The following is a 19,128-nucleotide window of genomic DNA, read 5'->3' as shown; positions in this document are numbered from 1 at the left end:
CTACATATTTCACTTACAATATTTTCAGTTTTTCTAATATTTTCAACAGTTGTCCTATTTGACATTTTTTCCAATTTGTTCTTTATTATTAGTGTCAGTCTAATAGTTCCCTAATAAAAATATGCAACTTACAAATATACTTTTTATAAAATTTATTTGAACACATAACATGTTGTAATGTGATGGAGTAAGTGTAATCACCTGTTAAAAGAACCCATTTAATCCCAAATTTTCCCTGCATGCTGTATAAGTAAGTGCATGCTGTAAGTTATAGGAGACACCGTATTCTTTCATTCAAAATTTTAATTAGCTACCCAAAGTCAAACTAACACTTGAAGAGCTTCCAAAAAGTGCGGCAACTATTGTTGCCAGTGGGAATAAACAGAACAGACTCAAAGGTGATGATTTTTATTTAATACTTTTATTTCAAGTAACTTGGAACGTTAACCATCCAAAAAAAAACTAAAAAAATGCTGATGACAACAAGACTAATGGGAATACTATGACTGATTGTGCCTGCGTGTCAGGAAATCAGATAGAAGAGTCTCTTCACATTAGACATTAAAGGTAACATTACAGTACATGTTGGAGGTAGGATGTAACAGATGGAAGGACAAGAAGAAGAGAAATGATTGCAAAACAAACAACAACTCAGAAACAAATAAAGTTAAAGCTGTAAGTGTGTTTCTGAAATCCTCAACCATTCATCACCACCCGGACGAGCTCTGTAAGAAGAAATGGAGAAACAAAACATTAAGTGTGACACCATAAGGTAAAAGATAAAACGTCAAAGCTACAGTGTCTGTCAGCAGGGACAGGAGGACGGGAGCGTTCTCCTCAGCAGAGACGACAGCAAAGAGGAACAAAACCCTGGAATGCGTGTGGATCATCAACTCAACCATATAAAAAGTAAAAGCCACTGGAAGAAAAGAAGTGGATGGGGGCATATTCTGCTCCATGAAACTGTAACATGGACACAGGGCTGGAAGCTCAAAGTCACTGGGGATTGTGGATCATAGGAGCTGCCTAGAAACATGCAGGGACGCTATATGTAGTAGAAGAAGCTTACAGGCCGACAAATTAAAGGTCAGGGAACACCTGACCCTTACAGTGGGGGAAATAAGTATTTGATCCCCTGCTGAATTTGTAAGTTTGCCCACTTCCATAGAAATGATCAGACTCTGGTTTTTATGGTTGTTTACTGGTTATGGGTATAGACAGAATATCAGTCGAAAATGCATAAAAAAAACACACAATCTAAAAGTTATAAATTGTTATGTATTTTATTAAGGGAAATAAGTATTTGATCCCCAAGCACAACACAAGTCAGTACTTTGTAGAGAAACCTTTGTTGGCAAGCACAGCGATGAGACGTTTCTTGTAGTTGGTCACCAGGTTTGCACACAGCGCAGGAGGGATTTTGGCCCATTCATCTTTACAGACAGTCTCTAAATCCTTCAAGTTTCTTGGCTGCCTCTTGGAAACTCGGAGCTTCAGCTCCCTCCACAGGTTTTCGATCGGGTTAAGGTCTGGAGACTGACTGGGCCACTCCATGACCTTAATATGCTTCTTCTTGAGCCACTCCTTTGTTGTCCTGGCAGTATGTTTTGGGTCATTGTCATGTTGGAAAACCCACCCACGAGGCATCTTCAGTGTTCTTGCTGAGGAAAGAAGGTTTTTGTCCAAGATGTTACAGTACATGGCTGCATTCATTGGCCCCATAATGCGGTGGAGTTGCCCTGTACCCTTTGCTGAAAAACAGCCCCAAAACATGATGTTTCCACCTCCATGCTTAACCGTGGGTATGGTGTTCTTTGGGTCATACTCACGTTTTTTCATCCTCCAAACACGGCGGGTCGAGTTAATGCCAAATAGCTCAACTTTGGTTTCGTCAGACCACAGCACTTTCTCCCAAGCCTTCTCTGAGTCATTTAGATGTTCACTGGCAAACTTAAGGCGGGCCTGTACATGTGCCTTCTTGAGCAGGGGGACCTTGCGGGCACTGCAAGAGTTCAATCCATAACAGCGCAGTGTGTTGCCAACTGTTTTCTTGGTGACGGAGGTCCCAACTGCTTCCAGATCATTAACAAGCTCCTGCCGTGTTGTTTTAGGCTGCTCCCTCACCTTTCTCATCATCATCCTCACTCCATGAGGCGAGATTTTGTGGGGAGCTCCAGACCGAGGACAGTTGATGGTCCTTTTATGGGTCTTCCACTTGCGAATAATGGCACCAACAGTTGTCACCTTCTCACCAAGCCTTTTGCTGATGGTTTTGTAACCTATACCAGCCTTGTGCAGGTCTACAATCTTGTCCCTGACATCTTTTGACAGCTCTTTGGTCTTGCCCATGGTGCTGTAGAAGTTGGAATGTAAGAAACTGATTCTTAGAGCAGGTGTGCTTTATATACATGACGAGTTAAGATCAGGAGTATTGGTAATTAGTTGACTGAGCACAGCTGTGTGCCACATGCGCACCAGCCAATCTGTAGGAGCCTGAATTCTAAGTGAATTGTTGGGGATCAAATACTTATTTCCCTTAATAAAATACATAACAATTTATAACTTTTAGATTGTGTGTTTTTTATGCATTTTCGATTGATATTCTGTCTATACCCATAACCAGTAAACAACCATAAAAACCAGAGTCTGATCATTTCTATGGAAGTGGGCAAACTTACAAATTCAGCAGGGGATCAAATACTTATTTCCCCCACTGTATGTGAGGCCACAGAAAAACCTTCAACCAACTATATGTGTGACGATGGGACTACTTACACTGCCTTTGTCTGTCAGGATCTGCAGATGGTTTATATAAAAAAAGTCAGTCTCTGAGCGCACACCCTCCTCTACTCAACCAAATACGACGTGATGAACCAAGTGACACAAATACTGATAGCTCACATTGGGAATCGATTATGCTCCGGCAAATATCTCTAGGGCCAACCAAAAGATTTTTGTGCTGAAACACAACAGCTCTGATTGGTTGTAGGAATATCCAGTTGCACAAAGAGGTATTTTTTTATCTGTATTGGTTAAAACAAGCAATGAAATCAATATGGCGTGTTACCAGAGAGAGTCTGTCTTCGCCAGGCTAGATGTTTTCAAAAGTAAAGTGAATGGTCGTGAAAGTTAATATACTGTCTTTTAGGCATACTGCATTTACGGTTCTAGTTACTAGTTGTAGTAGCTGCGGTCTCCTGACAACTTACGGCTGATGCTACCACTTGAATGCGTGTTATGTTTCCGCCTCATAGGAGGCAGAAACATAACAGAGACTCTTGTTGTTTCTATGGCAGTATTGTTATTTTTGACATATTTTTATGTGAGACTGTTCAGTATTTGATACAAACTGATTTTGGTCAAACTGATTTTAGTTCAGAGGCCACATTCAGCTCAATTTGATTTCAAGGGGCCAGACCAGTAACAATAGAATAATAACAACCCTTGGTTTTAATGAAAATACCTTATGAAAATGGTTACATTTAATGAACTATCCTTTTACAAAACATTTTACGATCAACCTGATATAACCTAAGAAACATTAAGTGCAACTTTGGCACCTTGCTGGTGTCAACAGTCTCAGTGTTCCATGTTCAACTCTTACTTAAACTGTAAAACTCCTAGTGGACAAATTAGGGATAGCAGTTACTTGATGAAATGAAATGTTGCAGTTAATGTCTTCCAAGTCATTTTCACACTTTGACGAGTCAGATTGGATCCTCTAGTGGGGCAGTTTTGGCCCTGGGTCGAAATGTGACACCCTTGCCATAGAGTGATTTACCTTCATAGTTAATGCATCCATTGGTGTCTTCATGTCCTGCTAAAAGAGTCTCCACCTCTTCTTCTGTCATTTTTTCACCTGCAACAAAAAAACATTTACCTACACTATAGACAGCAGTTGATCATCTTTATTTATGAAGCGAAGAAAACAGGCCAGTTCTGCCTATCTGATTAACACTAATGACAAACTCTTACCTAGTGTGGTGAGGACATGACGCAGCTCTGCTCCCATCACTGTGCCATTTCCCTCCTTGTCAAAGACACGCAAGCCTTCAACGATATCTTCAAACGAGCCCTGGTCCTTGTTTTTAGCAATGGCCTGGAGCATGGGCAGGAACTGCTCAAAATCCAGCAGCTTGTGGTTCATCTCTGTAGGACCCCAATTTTTATTTTTTTTTTTTTACTATTTTTTATACTTTTTTACTATAGCAGAGCTTTTCCAGGTCTGTTAATTAAATATGGTATTTTCACAAGAGCAGATATAAGTTACTGTTACACATGCACACACGTTCTTAAAACTCTTGCATGTCTTGGGTCAAGTGAGATTCCACTTCATCTAAGGTATATTTAAACTCCCAACAACCACACAAGGGAATACTGCTAACTGTCAACATTAGATGGACATCTCAGAGGCAGTCCACTGAGAAATTGGGAGGACTTGATGGTGATACCCTTAACTTCTAATAAAGAAAGCCAATTTAGCACATAGACTAATATTCTGAGGTAATTATGAGGACTCTTAACCATGTAGTGATGTGAAATTGTCTATTGTCTTTGTGAGTGGTGAATCACAGGCTTACCTTCTAACTTGGGGTTTCCCAGGACTTTGAGCACTTCAGCATTGACTGGGTTCTGTCCCAGGGCCCGCATCACATCACCGCACTGGCTGTAGGTGATCTTCCCCTCACCCGTGCGGTCAAACAAAAGGAAGGCCTCCTTGAACTCTGACAGGGAGACAACAGCAACCAATCAGCTGCACAGAACATTAGGTTGATAAACTACACTATATATACTGCATAGAATCATGATCATCTTTAAATTATGTAGAGCCTAGACATCCTTATTTTACTGCCTTGAGTTCAGGTCACAGTTATCTCTGTAAGGTGGAGGAGTAGTGTGGAGAATGTAATCCTCAGCAGATAAGGGGTATAAAATACACCTATTTAGTCAACTCATTGCTCATTTGAGAGTTGCAATGCGTGATGCTTTGGCAATTTTGGCAACAGTATACAGTTCACTCTATAACAAAAGGGGAAAAAAAGCATTTCCCAAATTAAACTTCTGCAGGAGCAGATCTAAAGACTATCTCCAGTGGTCAATATATTTTTCTTAAATGTGAGGTGGGCAGATCAACAATGTTGTGCAAGACGTCAGTTTATTGGTAGAACACTCTAGTATAAAGTGCTGCCCAGCGCACAGTGTGTTTCAGAGCCAAAGCCACGCCTTAAAGAAGACCTGTCTGCAACACCCTGATCATCACACTGCACTGCAAAACACAGTCTGTAACACAACTGCTGACAACTCACATACTTGAAATGCATTTTATGTTGTTCTATCAGCATGCAAACACACGGTCATGCTTTATCAAACTGCAGGTTAGTACAAACTTATATGGCACTCATGATGGACTCAGAGGTGCAGTGAACTTCACACAGCTGGAAGATGTTTTCTTTGGTTTAGTCCAGTCATTTATTTACCTGCTGGGATCCAGTGGTTTGCAGGGATAGCACCCGTGGAGCTACAGGGTCAAAATTCACACACCTATATTGATATATGTTGCTACTAAAACACATTTAAACGAGACTAACAACAGCAGTAATGATTAGATATGAACGCCAACTCACCCATGATCTGGTCCTCTGAGAAGTCAGACTGGTGGAGGCAGAGTTAGTCGGGCGAAGAAGCAAGGAAACAACAAATGAATGAGATTAACAAATGCTTAATTGGCGCTAATCTGTTCAAACTGAAGCTACAATGAGTGAAGCAGGTTGATTTGATGGATGCGTCAGCTTGACGCTACCTGGGTCAAGATATCTGCAAATTCTTCCCGTTGAAGAAGACAGAATTATAAATATACTAAAAGCACCTATTTCGATAAATCCGCCTGAAAGAGTGTTGTGACATACCATATCTGATTTTGGTGTTTAGAGGACAGACAGTCGAGGGTCTTGGATCTTCTGGGCGCCGTGAGGAGGACACACCACTAGCAGCAGCTCCAGCTAGCTTGCTCCAGCTAGGTAGTTACATCCAATAGGTTACATCCCTAGTGACGTCACCATTGATTGTAGCCCAACAGCCAATCACAGGCCTCTATTTCACCAGCGGCATTTCTGGCATTTTTGCAGGGGTGCAGGGGTGAAACTGCAGCTTCAGGGCTCAAAATAACACGCACACCTACTCTGTAGTTCCACATAGCCAAATAGCCTCCTGTCACAGTATCATATCATACAGTTACACAGTTTAGTACTGTTTATTTTACCTTTTGAGTACTGTTTTTACCGAAGCATCCTGCAGAGCTGTAAACAAAATCTTGTTGCACTGTACAACCTGAGTTCTGCAATGACAATAAAGGATATTCTATTGTTTTCTAAGAATGAGCCATCCATATTAACGTTATATTTTCCATCAAATCTGATATTTTCTAGTGAGAATGTTTGTGAAGATAAACTGTAGAGATAATAATCTATTGAAAGTTAGTCTCATAGGTAAGTACATGTGTATAAAGACCACGACAGTTTCTTGGCACAATCCAGTTTGCTACCATGTAGACGTCTCTTGTCTAGTATTCATATAGTATTTGTAAATGAGCACAGACTGAGAAAAGCATTTGACAATATTTTTTATTGGTGAATCTGTAATTTCATCAGGCACCAATGCCGTTTTTTCAAATTCATGAAGATGCTGTCTTAACTTTAGATAATAAATGACTCTTTTCATTTCAACGAATAAGGACTTAAATTGTACTGGATGAATGATTTCCCGTCCCTTTAGTGTGCCTCTTCACTCACTGACTCGCCACACTGAAATCGGACAAAGTCAAGCACTCTAGCCTGTTGACCCCTGAGGAACTGTGCCACAGTCCTGCTGGGGTCTGCAAGGAACGTCTGAGGCAGCAGGCGCGTCTCACTTTCACCACAGGATAGGTCGTCCATATTGCCCAGAAACAGAGGGGCCTCTCCCACTATGTGCTGTCCCAGTTTACGGCCTAATGTATCCTGCTCTCCCTCCTTTCCACCTTGAAATACGACCAGGGCGCCATACCGGCCCATGGCAACCTCAGTTTGGCCGCTCACGCCGCCATGTATGTATGAGCCGATGTGCCAATCAGCAGGGACCCCCACTGTCACTGCCCGCTTCACTGACATGTTCTCACCAAGGCGACCTGAAGAAGAAAGAAGAAACCTTTAACCTGGTCTACATCCTTCCAACGGTTAATGTGTGTGTGCTTTCAAAAATATAAATAATAATTGTTTATTTTTATCAACTGACAAAATGCAAAGTGAGCAAACAAAAGACAAATCTAATTCACATCAATATTTGGTGTTCATCATCAATTCCTCTAGGTACACTTGCACACAGTTTTTGAAGGAAATCAGCTGGTAGGTTGTTCCAAACATCTTGGAGAACTAACCACAGATCTTCTGTGGATGTAGGCTTCTTCAAATCCTTCTGTCTCTTCATGTAATCCCAGACACACTCCATGATGTTGAGATCAGGGCTCTGTTGGGGGCCATGCCATCCCCACCAGGAGTTCTTGCTCTTCTTTACGCTCAAGATAGTTCTTAATGTCCTTGGCTGTATGTTTGGGGTCTTTGACATGCCACAGAATAAATATGGGCCAATCATACGCCTCCCTAATGGTATTGCATGATGGATACAGTCCCCTCCAAAAGTATTGGAACAGCACCGCAAATTCCCTTGTTTTTTTTGTTCACTGAAGACATTTGGGTTTAAGATCAAAGGATGAGTATGAGACAAGAGTTCAGAATGTCAGCTTTTATTTCCTGGTATTTACATCTTGATGTGTTAAACAACTCGGCACATACCACCCTTTGTCTGAACCCACCCATTTTTCAAGTGAGCATGTGACTGACAGGTGTTTCTTGTTGACCAGGTGTTGCCTTTAAGGTTGATTATTCAAACATTAAATAGCTCTGCATGACTTTTTGGCCTCGTTGAAACCTATAAAGTATACATGTATTTCTCAGCATTGACAACACCATTAATCCTGACCAAACCCCAATGCCATTTGCAGAAATGCAGCCCCAAACTTTCCATTAACCTCCACCATGCTTCACCGTTGCCTTCAGACACTCAACTGCCTTATGCTACAAGCAAATATTTCAAATTTTGAGTCATCGGTCCGGAGCACCAGCTGCTATTTTTCTTCACCCCAGTTCCTATGTTTTCTACATAGTTGAGTCTCTTGGCCTTGATTCCATGTCAGAGGGATGGATTTTTGGCTGTAACTCTTCCATTAAAGACCATTTCTGGCCAGACTTCTCTGGACAGTAGATCAGTGCTACTGAGCTGATGGCACTGCTGGACGTCTTGTTCGCTCACTTTGCATTTTGTCAGTTGATAAAAATAAACAATCATTATTTATATTTTTGAAAGCATTCTAAGTTAAAAGCATTTTCCCCCACACCTGCCTTTTGCACAGTACTGTATATAAGCATACCTATTTTTATATCTTACTTGAATAGTGCCTTTTTTGTAATATATCTTTCCTATTTTTTTCTATTCTTATTTTTATTGCTGTTAACAATGAGAATGTCTGCATTATGGGATGAATAAAGGCATATCTTATCTAATCTTAATCAACACGAAACATACCAATTTCTTCATGTCCAATCTGTGAGATCCATGTAGAAAATCAGCATTTATGGTTCATATTATATATTTCATGCTTTTCTCATTATAACACATCAATATTTATGACTTTATCAACTTTGATAAAAAAAACTGTTTTTCCATTGATACAAGCAGCACATACAGAAGATATTATCATTTATTTGATGTATTTTGACCCAACTAAATGTGTCCAACTCTGCCAACATGTACCAACAAATATCTGACTGTTGACAGTGAACCATAACCGTGATGACCTGAAACTGCAATAATGCTTAATGTTTTTTTTTTTCACTACGAGTGGCTTTACAAGGCTACCAAGTATAGATACTTTAAGCCACTAAAGACTGAAAATGCAAAGAAACAAAACTCTGTCTTCATATGTCTTCAGTCTGATCAACAAGTTGTGAGGCATTATCTTTACGTATGTCAGAATAAGCACTTAGGTCAACTCACAGCAGATAAACTTTATGTGGACGTACCTGCTCTTCTGTGCAGGATGTTTTATTCCAGCAGGTGCATAATGATTGATTGCAGTACAACTTTTCATGTATTAATGAACTATTTAAATCTTTCTGAAATTCACAACTGTAATGGAAAAAAACTGTATTTTTTTTTTTTACTGACCTATTGTGAGAGCCACCTGGTCAGCTAGAGATGTTCCTTCACCAACACTGAGTTTGTTTAAATCATCACCTGCCAGGACGCTCTGAAAACAAAGTTAGCATGTTAACAAGCTTGGGAAAACAATACAGTATCAATGAGTGTGTTTCATTCGAGCAAAAAGAAAGCAACTCATAGCACAGATTTTTACAATCCCACCAGCAGAACATGAAAATAATGGTTTGAAATGTTCTAATTGAATGCAGTTGCAAAGATGTATAAGGACATTTTAGTTTCAATTTAATTGTTTAATAATGCATAGAACAAATAATCAATGAGAAATATATGAAGCACTTTCAAACCAGTTTTGATCTGCCAACAACAGCAGTTCACTCCATATGCTCCATATTTCACTGCAACTGAATTTTTAATTCCTCACTGCACTTCACAAAAAATAAATAGAAAAAAAGAGATTTTACATTTATGTTTTGCACTTAATTTGCAAATATTATGTTTGAAAGATTTACTTAGAAGTGCAAATAAAAAAACTTTCCACCATAAAAGAATCACAACAACAACTTTTCACATGCAGTTGTATGAACACTGCACGCACATAATCATCAAAATAACTTGCGGTGTGGTCTACAAGAATAGAGACTGAAGTAACCTTGCTGGAATAGAAAAGATCTTCCCACACTATTAAACCTTAATATTGCTTTCACTCATTCTAATTCTGTTCTCCAAGTGCATCTTTACCTTCACATATCCTGTCTGGCTTTGAGTTTTACTCCGATGGTGGGCCAAAGTAGCAAATGTCACATCCTTAACCAGCTGCTGGAAGTTCTCATTGCGAGCAACAAAGTCCGTCTCACAGTTTACCTGCATCAAAGAATACAGATGTCAGTGAATGCCAACAAACAGGAGACAGATTAACAGATCGCCAGCTGATGAGGAAATCCTTGCAGCTATGACCTTACCTCCACCATCACTGCCACTTTATCTCCTACAAACAGGCCGATCAGACCTTCCTTGGCTTTGCGACCCTCCAGCTTGTTTGCTTTGCTCCAGCCCTCCTTCTGGGCCTGTTCATTTAGCCAGGTCTCTGCCTTAAATTTTGGCAAACAGGCAATTATAAGTCCCCAAAATCTACAACTACAGAGTAAAACCACACCTGTCTGCTGATAGAGACCATTTACCTGTGCTATGTCATTGTCAAACTTCTCCAGGGCTTTCTTGCAGTTGATGAAAGTGTAGCCGGTGCTTTTCCGCAGTTTGATCAGGAGGGCTTTCTCTGCTGCCAGGAGTTCACATCCTATGTGTATTGACTGTGCATGCTGGGAAATGTTGACCTGAGGATCATAGATGATGAACACTTTAACTTCAACAACCGCAGAAGAAATCCCTCTACAATTAAGAGGCACTTCAACCCAAATATGCAAACGTATTTCCTACGGCCATATACAGAAGTATAAACATGAACTAAGAAGGAAGAGCCAAATGTAATGAATTGAAACTGGCCCATGAAGGTTGGTTCATATAGCAGACAGTAGGAAAGCTAACGGCTCATACTTAAACCAGCTAACGACAGCTCAGTCTTCAGATAAATATATATTTTTTTTATATTTTTGCTCACCTTTGCAAACTCTCTTGTAACCGTTCTGAATAAAAGGGCTAATGACATCTTTAAGGTTTGGAGAATAGAGTTGTCTTATGAAAGCTCAGAATGTCATTGAAATCCACGCTGTGGAAGGAAGCCGCAGAGGGACTGAAATGTTTCCGCGAAGTTTTTTTATTGCAACTCATCGCCCCCTATTGTAGAGGAGGGTAACTGCATCCAATTAACTGTCAAAAATTAAAGCAGTTCATACACTTATACACATATACTGTACTTACACTCACCAGCCCCTTTATTAGGTACACCTTGGTAGTAAAAGGTTGGACCGCCTTTTGCCTTCAGAACTTCCTTAATTCACTGTGGCATACTTTCAACAAGGTGTTGGAAACATTCCTTAGAGATTTTGGTCCATATTGACATGATAGCAACACATGCAGTTGCTGCAGATTTGTCGGCTGCACATCTATGATGCGAATTTCCCGTTCCACCACATCCCAAAGGTGCTCTGTTGGATTGAGATCTGGTGACTCTGGAGGTCATTTTAGTAAAGTGAACTCACTGTCATGTTCAAGAAACCAGTTTGAGATGATATGAGCTTTGTGTCAGGGTGCATTATCCTGCTGGAAGTAGCCGTCAGAAGATGGTACACTGTGGTCATAAAGGGATGGACATGGTCAGCAGCAATACCCAAAGTGTGCCAAGAAAATATCCCCCACACCATTACGCCACCTCCACCAGCCTGAACCGTTGATAGAAGACAGGATGGATCCATGCTTTCATGTTGTTTATAAATTCTGACCCTGCTATCCGAATGTTGCAGCTGCTGTGGCCTTTTTTTCCCTTTCCTGTTATTTTTAAAATGTAGAAGATGACAACAAACAAGATTTTGTTTAACACTGAAATGGAATGTATCATCTGTAACTTCGTCATTTCAAATTTTGACCAGGGGTGCCCAAACTTTTGCATGCCACTGCAAGGCACATGCAATTACAGGAAGTTGTTCAGATTAACTTGCGTGTTGTCCTGTTTTTTTTTTTTTTTTTTCCACAGAGTGGTTGCAGTGGTTTAGAGTTGTTTAAAGGCCAGAACCTCCAGACTCTAATAGTTATTGGGGGTGTAACTTGTGTTAAAACTCACTGACAACTGGTGTCCTAGCCCACCTCCTCTAATAAGAGATGGATTTTTCATTTTTACTCCTCTCTGGCCAAGAGTTGACCATTAGTCTTTCAATTGACTGCTAAGACCAGTGCTGGCTCTCCTGCATTGAGTCATGGGTTGGTCAATGTTTGCATTCCTCACTGATCTGCAGTGACAATGGCTGTTTTGCTCTGACTCGGCCTTTTGTCTTCGGGTGTGTCAGTTCCTGAACTTGAAGTTAAAGTTAATTAGGGTGTATACTCCAGGAACGTAAAGGTTGGCAATATTTTTTCTTTGCTGTTCTCCTCCTCTCTTCTGTTTTTTTCTTGTTATTCTGAGCTTTCAAAAGCTCAACACCTCCTCTTCTTAAAACAGCAGGAATTCAACTTCAAATAATTTTATTTTTTATATACAGTGTTTGCAGTTCCACAGGAGCATGTGAGCTCGTGACCTCAACATGATTAGAGATAGTGAACCACGTGATAATCTCCAGGTATTCCAGGTCATATCGCATAAACCCTGTGAAAAATAGCATCTGGTCATTCTGGGGGGAGAAATAGAAAAGGGTCCTAAAAGATGAACAACTGTACTTTAAATACATTTTATTGTGTATTGTGTGAGGAATCCATGCAATGTGCAGTAAGCCATTTTACTTTTAAATTACTGAACTCTGAATATTTTTTTTTAAACCAAACTGCTAAATCCCTGAACCTGTTATCGCTGTTTATAACTTGATACAGTCTTATTTTAATACATCAAAGCAGGTGTGCAGTTTCACAGAGAAGAGATAGGCTTTCTTTTTAATTCTTTAAGCACACCTTTCAAAAGTGGCAGCTTTGTTCGAGGACAAATTCTCCGACATGCCATACCTAACCTAAAGCTTGCATAAATAAAACAAGTACAACAACTAAATGTGTAATCCACAAGAATTATGGCTAAGGGAGAGACATTATGATTAATGGGCTGGGTTTACATGACAGTTGGATTGGTCATGGTAAGGCTGCTATAAAAGGGAGGCCCTGATAACAGGGTGATCACCTTGTTTTCAGGTTGCTGCTGCGCCAAGATGAAGGTGCCTGCTGTCCTTGTACTTTGTGTGACCCTGTTCTCTCGGGGATTCATCAGTAAGAGAGTTTTCTGCTTTATTATAATTTTTACGAGCTTTAAATCTTTACTACAACCATGTAACATGAAATCAGATATTGATGCAGTGCTGTTTGACTGAGATTCTGCTGGTTTACAGACGCCCTGGACTCATGTCTGGGTCGCTGTGGTTATGGAACAGACGCCAGTTACACCTGTCAGTGTAACCCGGCATGTGAGCGCTACGGAGACTGCTGTTTAGACTACGCTGAAATGTGCAAGGGCAAGTGCTCCTGTGTTGCAGTGCTGCCAAAACACATTTCTATTGTGAAAACTCTAAATACTTATATTCATTTCTATTCTTTTTTTTCAGAGGCAGCTTTGTCTTGTAAAGGCAGGTGTGATGAGGCTTACAACTCTCAGAACCCGTGCCACTGCAACAGCTTGTGTTCCCAGCACAATAACTGCTGCAGCGACTACACAGACCTCTGTGACGGTAAGACTTTGTTTGCTTTTGTCTCTATATTATACTATTATGGATTGCATATTTCTTTCTTTTTCTTCTAGGTGGAGCCTATTCTTGTCAAGGCAGATGTGGTGAGGCTTACAACTCTCAGAACTTGTGCCACTGCAACACCTTGTGCTCCCAGTACAATAACTGCTGCACCGACTACACAAGCCTGTGTAGCGGTAAGACTTAGTTTGCCTTTGTTTCTAAATATTATTATAGATTACATATTTCTTTTGATGTAGCAGTAAGACTTTGTCACCCGTGACTGACCCTGTCTCACGTGCCACACAGGTTTGTTGCTCAGCTTCTGTGTGTGTTATGTCTCACATGTTTACAACACCTGGTCACTTTCACACAACAGAATCCAAGCAAACAAATCCAAGCAAAAGTAAACATTGAGTGCTTTGCTGCTGAACTGTATTTCATGAAAACTACTTAGTTTATTTAGCATTTTGACAGTTAAGTCCAATTTAATCTACAAATACAATTATTTAACCATTATATCCTGTTTTAAAATAGTTGTGTTGGTACCATAACAGGTCAAAAGTGTTCTCTTCAAAAATGCTGTAAAATAGCATGTTAATATGTTTTTCCTCCTCCTTCCTTTTTTTACATAAATCATTTGATTCAGTACTAATCATGAATACCAAATGCTTAATTAATTCTAGCGTGTTGTGATGACATCACAAATATTGATATCATTTTAATAATCTGATTGCAAAGTGGATTTTTCGTGTAGGATTATTACAACCTTGGATATGTTATTATTATTTAAATTTTTTATAGGGTTAAATTTTTTTTTTTAAAATAGCTACGCTGTCGCCATTAAATACAGTTTTGAAGCATGAGTACTTTCTAGTCTATGTGGCTTTATACACTGAGTGTCAGCAGGAAAAGTACAGTTTTTACTAGATGATTTGACAACTAGTTATTTGTGATTTTTATTTTATTTACAAGATATCTGTTATGCTCTTAGGACATGACAGAGTTTAGCACCAGGCTGCGGTACGCAAACATTTTGAGTTTTTATCCAAAGATCTGTGGATCTTAACTCACTCTTAATTCTTCTAGGCTACTCCAATTAATCCTCATGTGTATCATTATGCATATTATTGTCAAATTATCTCTCTGTATTTGGCTATTATTATGGTTGCGTGAGAGCATATGACATTATTTTCTATAAGAAAGTCTCTCTCTTCACAAAGTTTGGAATTCAAATTTTCATTTTCAAAAAAATCTAACTGGTTATCCTCAAAATGATCAGGGCTGAAGTTTTTAAAGAGATGTATGCTGATAAAAGCAGAACAAAATATGAACCTGTAAATTTTTATTTTTATTTATTTAAGATCCTTCAAAAACACTTTACAGCTTATTTCCCTGAATTATGTGGTGACCCTCTGGAGGGGCCTGACCCTTAAGTTAGCACCACTACCCTAAGTACATAATAATCTATGAGAGTGCAAATATTCTGCAGTGAGTACTGATTCAAGCACTTTTTTTTTTTTTTTTTTTTTAAATTCACTTGTGTATTATTTAAAAAGTGTTTTGTTTTTGTTTTTGGAACAATGTCTGCTTATTAGTATTCTTACGTTGTGGCATATTTAGTTGTGAAAAGTAACTGTTTGCCAGCCTCTCTTGGTCAAACTGTAGGTTGTTTTTTAAATGACCAGTGGGTGTCACTGTTTAGCCACATTTGTTTAACCATTCTTAACTGGAGTACAAGTACAAACTTGACATACTCATATCGACATTTTATAACATCTACATACTGATGTAAACAGCATTTTGAATAGCATGATTGGTAAAGATGGAAGCCAGATATTTTTTAACACCTATATATTTCTTAAAACTGGTTTGTGTTTTTAGCTTAAAATTTAGAATTAGTCAGTAAATAACAGTCGTTTCATAAATGTAGAGGAATATTATTTTCCTCTAAACCATGCTAGACAAAATAACAACAAGAAGATCACCAGCCAGCTGAAGTATCTGCTGGACAAGAAGAAGCAGGCCTTCAGATCTGGAGATAGGGGTGAGTTGAAGAGGATGCAGTGGAAACTGAGTGTAAGGATGCCTACAGGAGGAAGCTGGAGGCCAAGCTCCAACAGAACAACACCAGCCAAGCAGCAGGAGGCCCAGATATGAACTGAAATCTCTTTTTAATAGATTCAGCACTGGATCCTCTTCTGCCCCTTCCTTCCTATCACCTCTACTCTACCCCAAACTCCCACCCCCACTGAGGAAACCAACCCTATGTCTATGACACCTGTTCAGATGAGAACACAGCTGGAGAAAGTCAAGCAAGGCAAGTCAGTAGGCCCAGACCATGTAAACATCTTGCACTTCCTGTTTAACCTGGAAAGGATGCTGGTACTATGAACAACAGTTTGTATAGTACTGGTGCCAAAGAAGCATCTGGCCTCACCAATTTCAGACCGGTTGCACTGACGTCACACGTCATGAAGGTTCTGGAGATACTCGTCCTGGCTCAGCTGAGACCCTGGTAGCCTCTGTCTTGGACCCTCTTCGGATTGCATATCAGTCTCATGTTGGTGTGGATGATGCTGTAATCTACCTGCTGCAGTGAGCTCACTCTCACGTGGATGGTGGGATCGGCACTGTGAGGATCATGTTCTTTGATTTCTCCAGTGCTTTTTACACCATTCAGTCCTTTCTGATAAGTGAGAAGTTGCTCAAGATGGGTGTCAGCTCCTCCACTGTCTCCTGGATTGCTGATTACTTGTCTGACAGGGCCCAGTTTATGCAGCTGGGGGACTCCCCGTCAGATACTGTTGTCAGTAATGTGGGGGCACCACAGGGGACTGCCCTATCTCTATATCTGTTCACTCTTTACACCTCTGATTTCTGATACAGCTCTGGGTCCTACCACCTGCAGTTCTCTAATGACTCTGTAGTGGTAGGGTGTATCAGAGATGGAATGGAGATGGAGTAAAGGACACTGACTGTAGACTTTGTGGAGTTGTTCCAGGTAAACCTACTCCTGAACATGGACAAGACCAAGGAGCTGGTCGTTGGCTTCAGGAGGAAGAGGACACCAGTGGAGCCCATCACCATCCAGGGCCTGGAGGTGGAAGTAGTGGACAGCTACAAGTACCCGGGAGTCCACATGAACAACAGACTGGACTGGAGGGACAACAGTGATGCTGTGTAGAAGAAGGGCCTGAGCAAACTCTACTTTCTCAGGAAGCTTGTGTCTTTCGATGTGTGCAACGAGTTACTAGAGTCTTTCTACCAGTCTGTTGTAGCATGTGTCCTGTACTTTACTGAGGTTTGCTGCTGAGGTTTGCTGGGGGAATGGTACCAGCAAAGACAAAGACATCAGTAGGCTCAACAGATACATGTGATGGGTAGGTAGGTGGAGGTGTTTGTCTCAGCGACAGACAGGAGGGATAAACTGCTCTTTGTTATGGAGCAATCCATCCCATCCAAAACACTAGCAGGACAGAGGAGCAGACTGATTCAGCTCCTCTCCCACAGTGAACGCTACACAACTTCTTTTATACCATGCTCTATCCAGCTGTATAACAGCTCATTTGCTTTGTAACAACTAAGCTACTTTGACCAATTAATGTCCCTTGTGGATCATTAAAGTCTGTCTAAGTCTAAGAATAAATCAGCATAAATCAAAAATAATACTCACCTGTAACTACGAGCATGTACATATCTATTTTCCATCAACAACAAAAACACATTAATTACTTACTAATTATTATTGACAGAAATATGAGACATTATGTGTGTTTCTGTGTTACACAGGTACAGGTGGCGGGGGAAGCGTCACCCAAGGGGTCTCTGACTCTGAAATCAAGGCTCTGTCTGAGACGCTGTATGCTCTGGACTCAAACAAGGCTTCATCCTCACAGCTGATCATTGACTCTCAGTCACTGGTGACCAGCTCCCAGACCAGCTCCCAGACAGATCTCTCTTCCAAACCGTGAGAAGATAATTTCATCAGAACTGCATTCACTCACTCACTGTCATTCTTCTTGTTCTGGATGTGTTCACATACTTTTCTGTGTTTGTACCTTCAGCTTGTTCCGTTACTTGGATGAGGAAACTCTCTTCACCAAGCCTACCTATGCTGCTCTGCTGGCTGTGCTGGATAACTACCAGAGGATGACTGGACAGACGGAGAGCTTCACCTCTCAACAGCTGGCTGAGCAGGATACATTCCTCAAAGAGACTATGTCCAACACTGAGTTGGGCAGGGAGCTGTACGCTTTCCTCAACAACAAGGGTAACCTGGTCCATGTGTACCAGCTTATCTAGACCTATTCTCAGCATCACTCAAATACAGGTCGAGTTCCACTTTTCAACAGATATTATTCTTTATTTAAAGGCTATTATGCATCAGAGGCAGAGTTCATTCAAGATCTGAAAATGATGTGGTTTGGCCTGTACTCTCGCTACAATGGCAAGATGGACTCCAGTGGCTTTGAACACATCTTCGCAGGTTTGGACGGAGCAAGTTTCTATTTAAACACAACACGAACTTGCAATTTTATTTTTTTTCTTATTTCTGGGCTATACGTTCTCTAACAGGAGAGATCAAGGGAGGGAAGGTGTCCGGTTTCCACAATTGGATCCAGTTTTATCTTCTTGAGAAAAGTGGACAGCTGAACTACTACAGCCACAGCTTCAATGGGCCTGTAACCATCCACAACAAACACTAATACGTTGATTCATCTTGTAATATGTGCAGAACTGCCTTCATTGTCTTTCTTTTGCCTTCAGTGGACATCTTATCCTGATGTGTTGGGGATGCAGTTCATGTGGGAAGGCTATTTCAAGCAGGTCGGCTCTGCAGTCATTGGCAGCAGCCCTGAGTTTGACTTGGCCATCTACAGCCTCTGCTACATCACTCGTCCGGGAAAACGGTCTGTAAACCTTTTGGGTTGTTTTTCTTTTCTTTTTTCTTTTTATCTGATTTATGTATGTTCTGATTTCCCTGATCTTCAGGTGTTATCTGAGCCTTGGAGGGAAGGAGCTCAGCATCCAGACGTACACCTGGGAGAACTCTTTCTACGATGGTGGAAAAAAGTTCATTGCCTCTGCTTATCCTGCCACCCCTTAAGAATTTGAAAATATTCACTAAACATTGAGCAAGTTGACATCGAAATGTAAAAGAAATGATATTCCCAAATTAATTTAAAAGTTATAAGGTGACATAAATGTAACACTCGTTCCCTACCAACCATAATAAAGCCATGCAACAAATGCAGCAAATCTATTTTTTTTTCTAATGATAAATGAAAGAGTAAACCAGAAAGCTGATTTATCTGCAGAGAAACGTTTCTGAGCAGTTGCATAGAGCATGAGAATGTGATGCTCTCTGGGTTGCACAATCAAGCTGTGCCTAATGGGGCAACAAAAATGGGCGTTTTTATACACCCTGAGCGGACACAATGCAGACTCTAACCCTTCAGTCGTAAGAGCATGTGCACACTTGACACAATTGCTTATTGTCTTATGTAACAACAAAACAAAACAACAACAACAACAAAAAAAAAAACTAAATGCAGTCTTTTGC

At 40.4% G+C, this 19,128-nt stretch overlaps 3 protein-coding genes across 3 annotated transcripts; 1 reads left to right on the top strand and 2 right to left on the bottom strand.

Moving 5' to 3' along the window:
* Positions 1–402: 402 nt before the first annotated feature.
* Positions 403–6,047, bottom strand: myl6 (myosin, light chain 6, alkali, smooth muscle and non-muscle). The gene is made up of 6 exons (XM_047583658.1): positions 5,907–6,047; positions 5,625–5,652; positions 4,581–4,724; positions 3,976–4,149; positions 3,782–3,859; positions 403–725 (listed from the first exon to the last, which is right to left on the bottom strand). The coding sequence occupies exons 1-6, from the start codon at positions 5,907–5,909 to the stop codon at positions 697–699; spliced, it is 456 nt and encodes a 151-aa protein (XP_047439614.1). The 5' UTR covers positions 5,910–6,047; the 3' UTR covers positions 403–696.
* Positions 6,048–6,601: 554 nt separating this feature from the next.
* On the bottom strand, positions 6,602–11,010 carry tsfm (Ts translation elongation factor, mitochondrial). Its single transcript, XM_047583656.1, has 6 exons — positions 10,868–11,010; positions 10,431–10,583; positions 10,212–10,340; positions 9,991–10,113; positions 9,259–9,340; positions 6,602–7,162 (listed from the first exon to the last, which is right to left on the bottom strand). Exons 1-6 carry the CDS (start codon positions 10,913–10,915, stop codon positions 6,768–6,770), a joined length of 930 nt encoding a protein of 309 aa, XP_047439612.1. The 5' UTR covers positions 10,916–11,010; the 3' UTR covers positions 6,602–6,767.
* Positions 11,011–12,974: 1,964 nt separating this feature from the next.
* On the top strand, positions 12,975–18,819 carry endou (endonuclease, polyU-specific). The gene is made up of 10 exons (XM_047583230.1): positions 12,975–13,110; positions 13,230–13,352; positions 13,443–13,565; positions 13,637–13,759; positions 17,355–17,532; positions 17,630–17,835; positions 17,938–18,051; positions 18,141–18,247; positions 18,333–18,475; positions 18,558–18,819. Exons 1-10 carry the CDS (start codon positions 13,053–13,055, stop codon positions 18,670–18,672), a joined length of 1,290 nt encoding a protein of 429 aa, XP_047439186.1. The 5' UTR covers positions 12,975–13,052; the 3' UTR covers positions 18,673–18,819.
* Positions 18,820–19,128: the final 309 nt, after the last annotated feature.

Source organism: Mugil cephalus, chromosome 4 (genome assembly GCF_022458985.1).
Source record: "Mugil cephalus isolate CIBA_MC_2020 chromosome 4, CIBA_Mcephalus_1.1, whole genome shotgun sequence".
Lineage (NCBI taxonomy): Eukaryota > Metazoa > Chordata > Actinopteri > Mugiliformes > Mugilidae > Mugil > Mugil cephalus.
The sequence above is the reverse complement of the archived record's forward strand: the minus strand, read 5'-3'. Positions and strand labels throughout refer to the sequence as shown.

Coding starts and splice junctions, on each gene's coding strand:
- tsfm (XM_047583656.1), bottom strand. CDS start 10,915: ATGTCATTAGCCCTTTTATTCAGAACGGTTACAAGAGAGTTTGCAAAG. Junction 10,584..10,867: donor TTACAAGAGAGTTTGCAAAG/GTGAGCAAAAAT, acceptor TATGATCCTCAG/GTCAACATTTCCCAGCATGC. Junction 10,341..10,430: donor TTGACAATGACATAGCACAG/GTAAATGGTCTC, acceptor CCAAAATTTAAG/GCAGAGACCTGGCTAAATGA.
- myl6 (XM_047583658.1), bottom strand. Junction 4,725..5,624: donor CTCAGAGGACCAGATCATGG/GTGAGTTGGCGT, acceptor TCTCCCTGTCAG/AGTTCAAGGAGGCCTTCCTT. Junction 4,150..4,580: donor GGGAAACCCCAAGTTAGAAG/GTAAGCCTGTGA, acceptor GGGGTCCTACAG/AGATGAACCACAAGCTGCTG.
- endou (XM_047583230.1), top strand. CDS start 13,053: ATGAAGGTGCCTGCTGTCCTTGTACTTTGTGTGACCCTGTTCTCTCGG. Junction 13,760..17,354: donor CTACACAAGCCTGTGTAGCG/GTAAGACTTAGT, acceptor TGTGTTACACAG/GTACAGGTGGCGGGGGAAGC. Junction 17,533..17,629: donor ACAGATCTCTCTTCCAAACC/GTGAGAAGATAA, acceptor TTGTACCTTCAG/CTTGTTCCGTTACTTGGATG.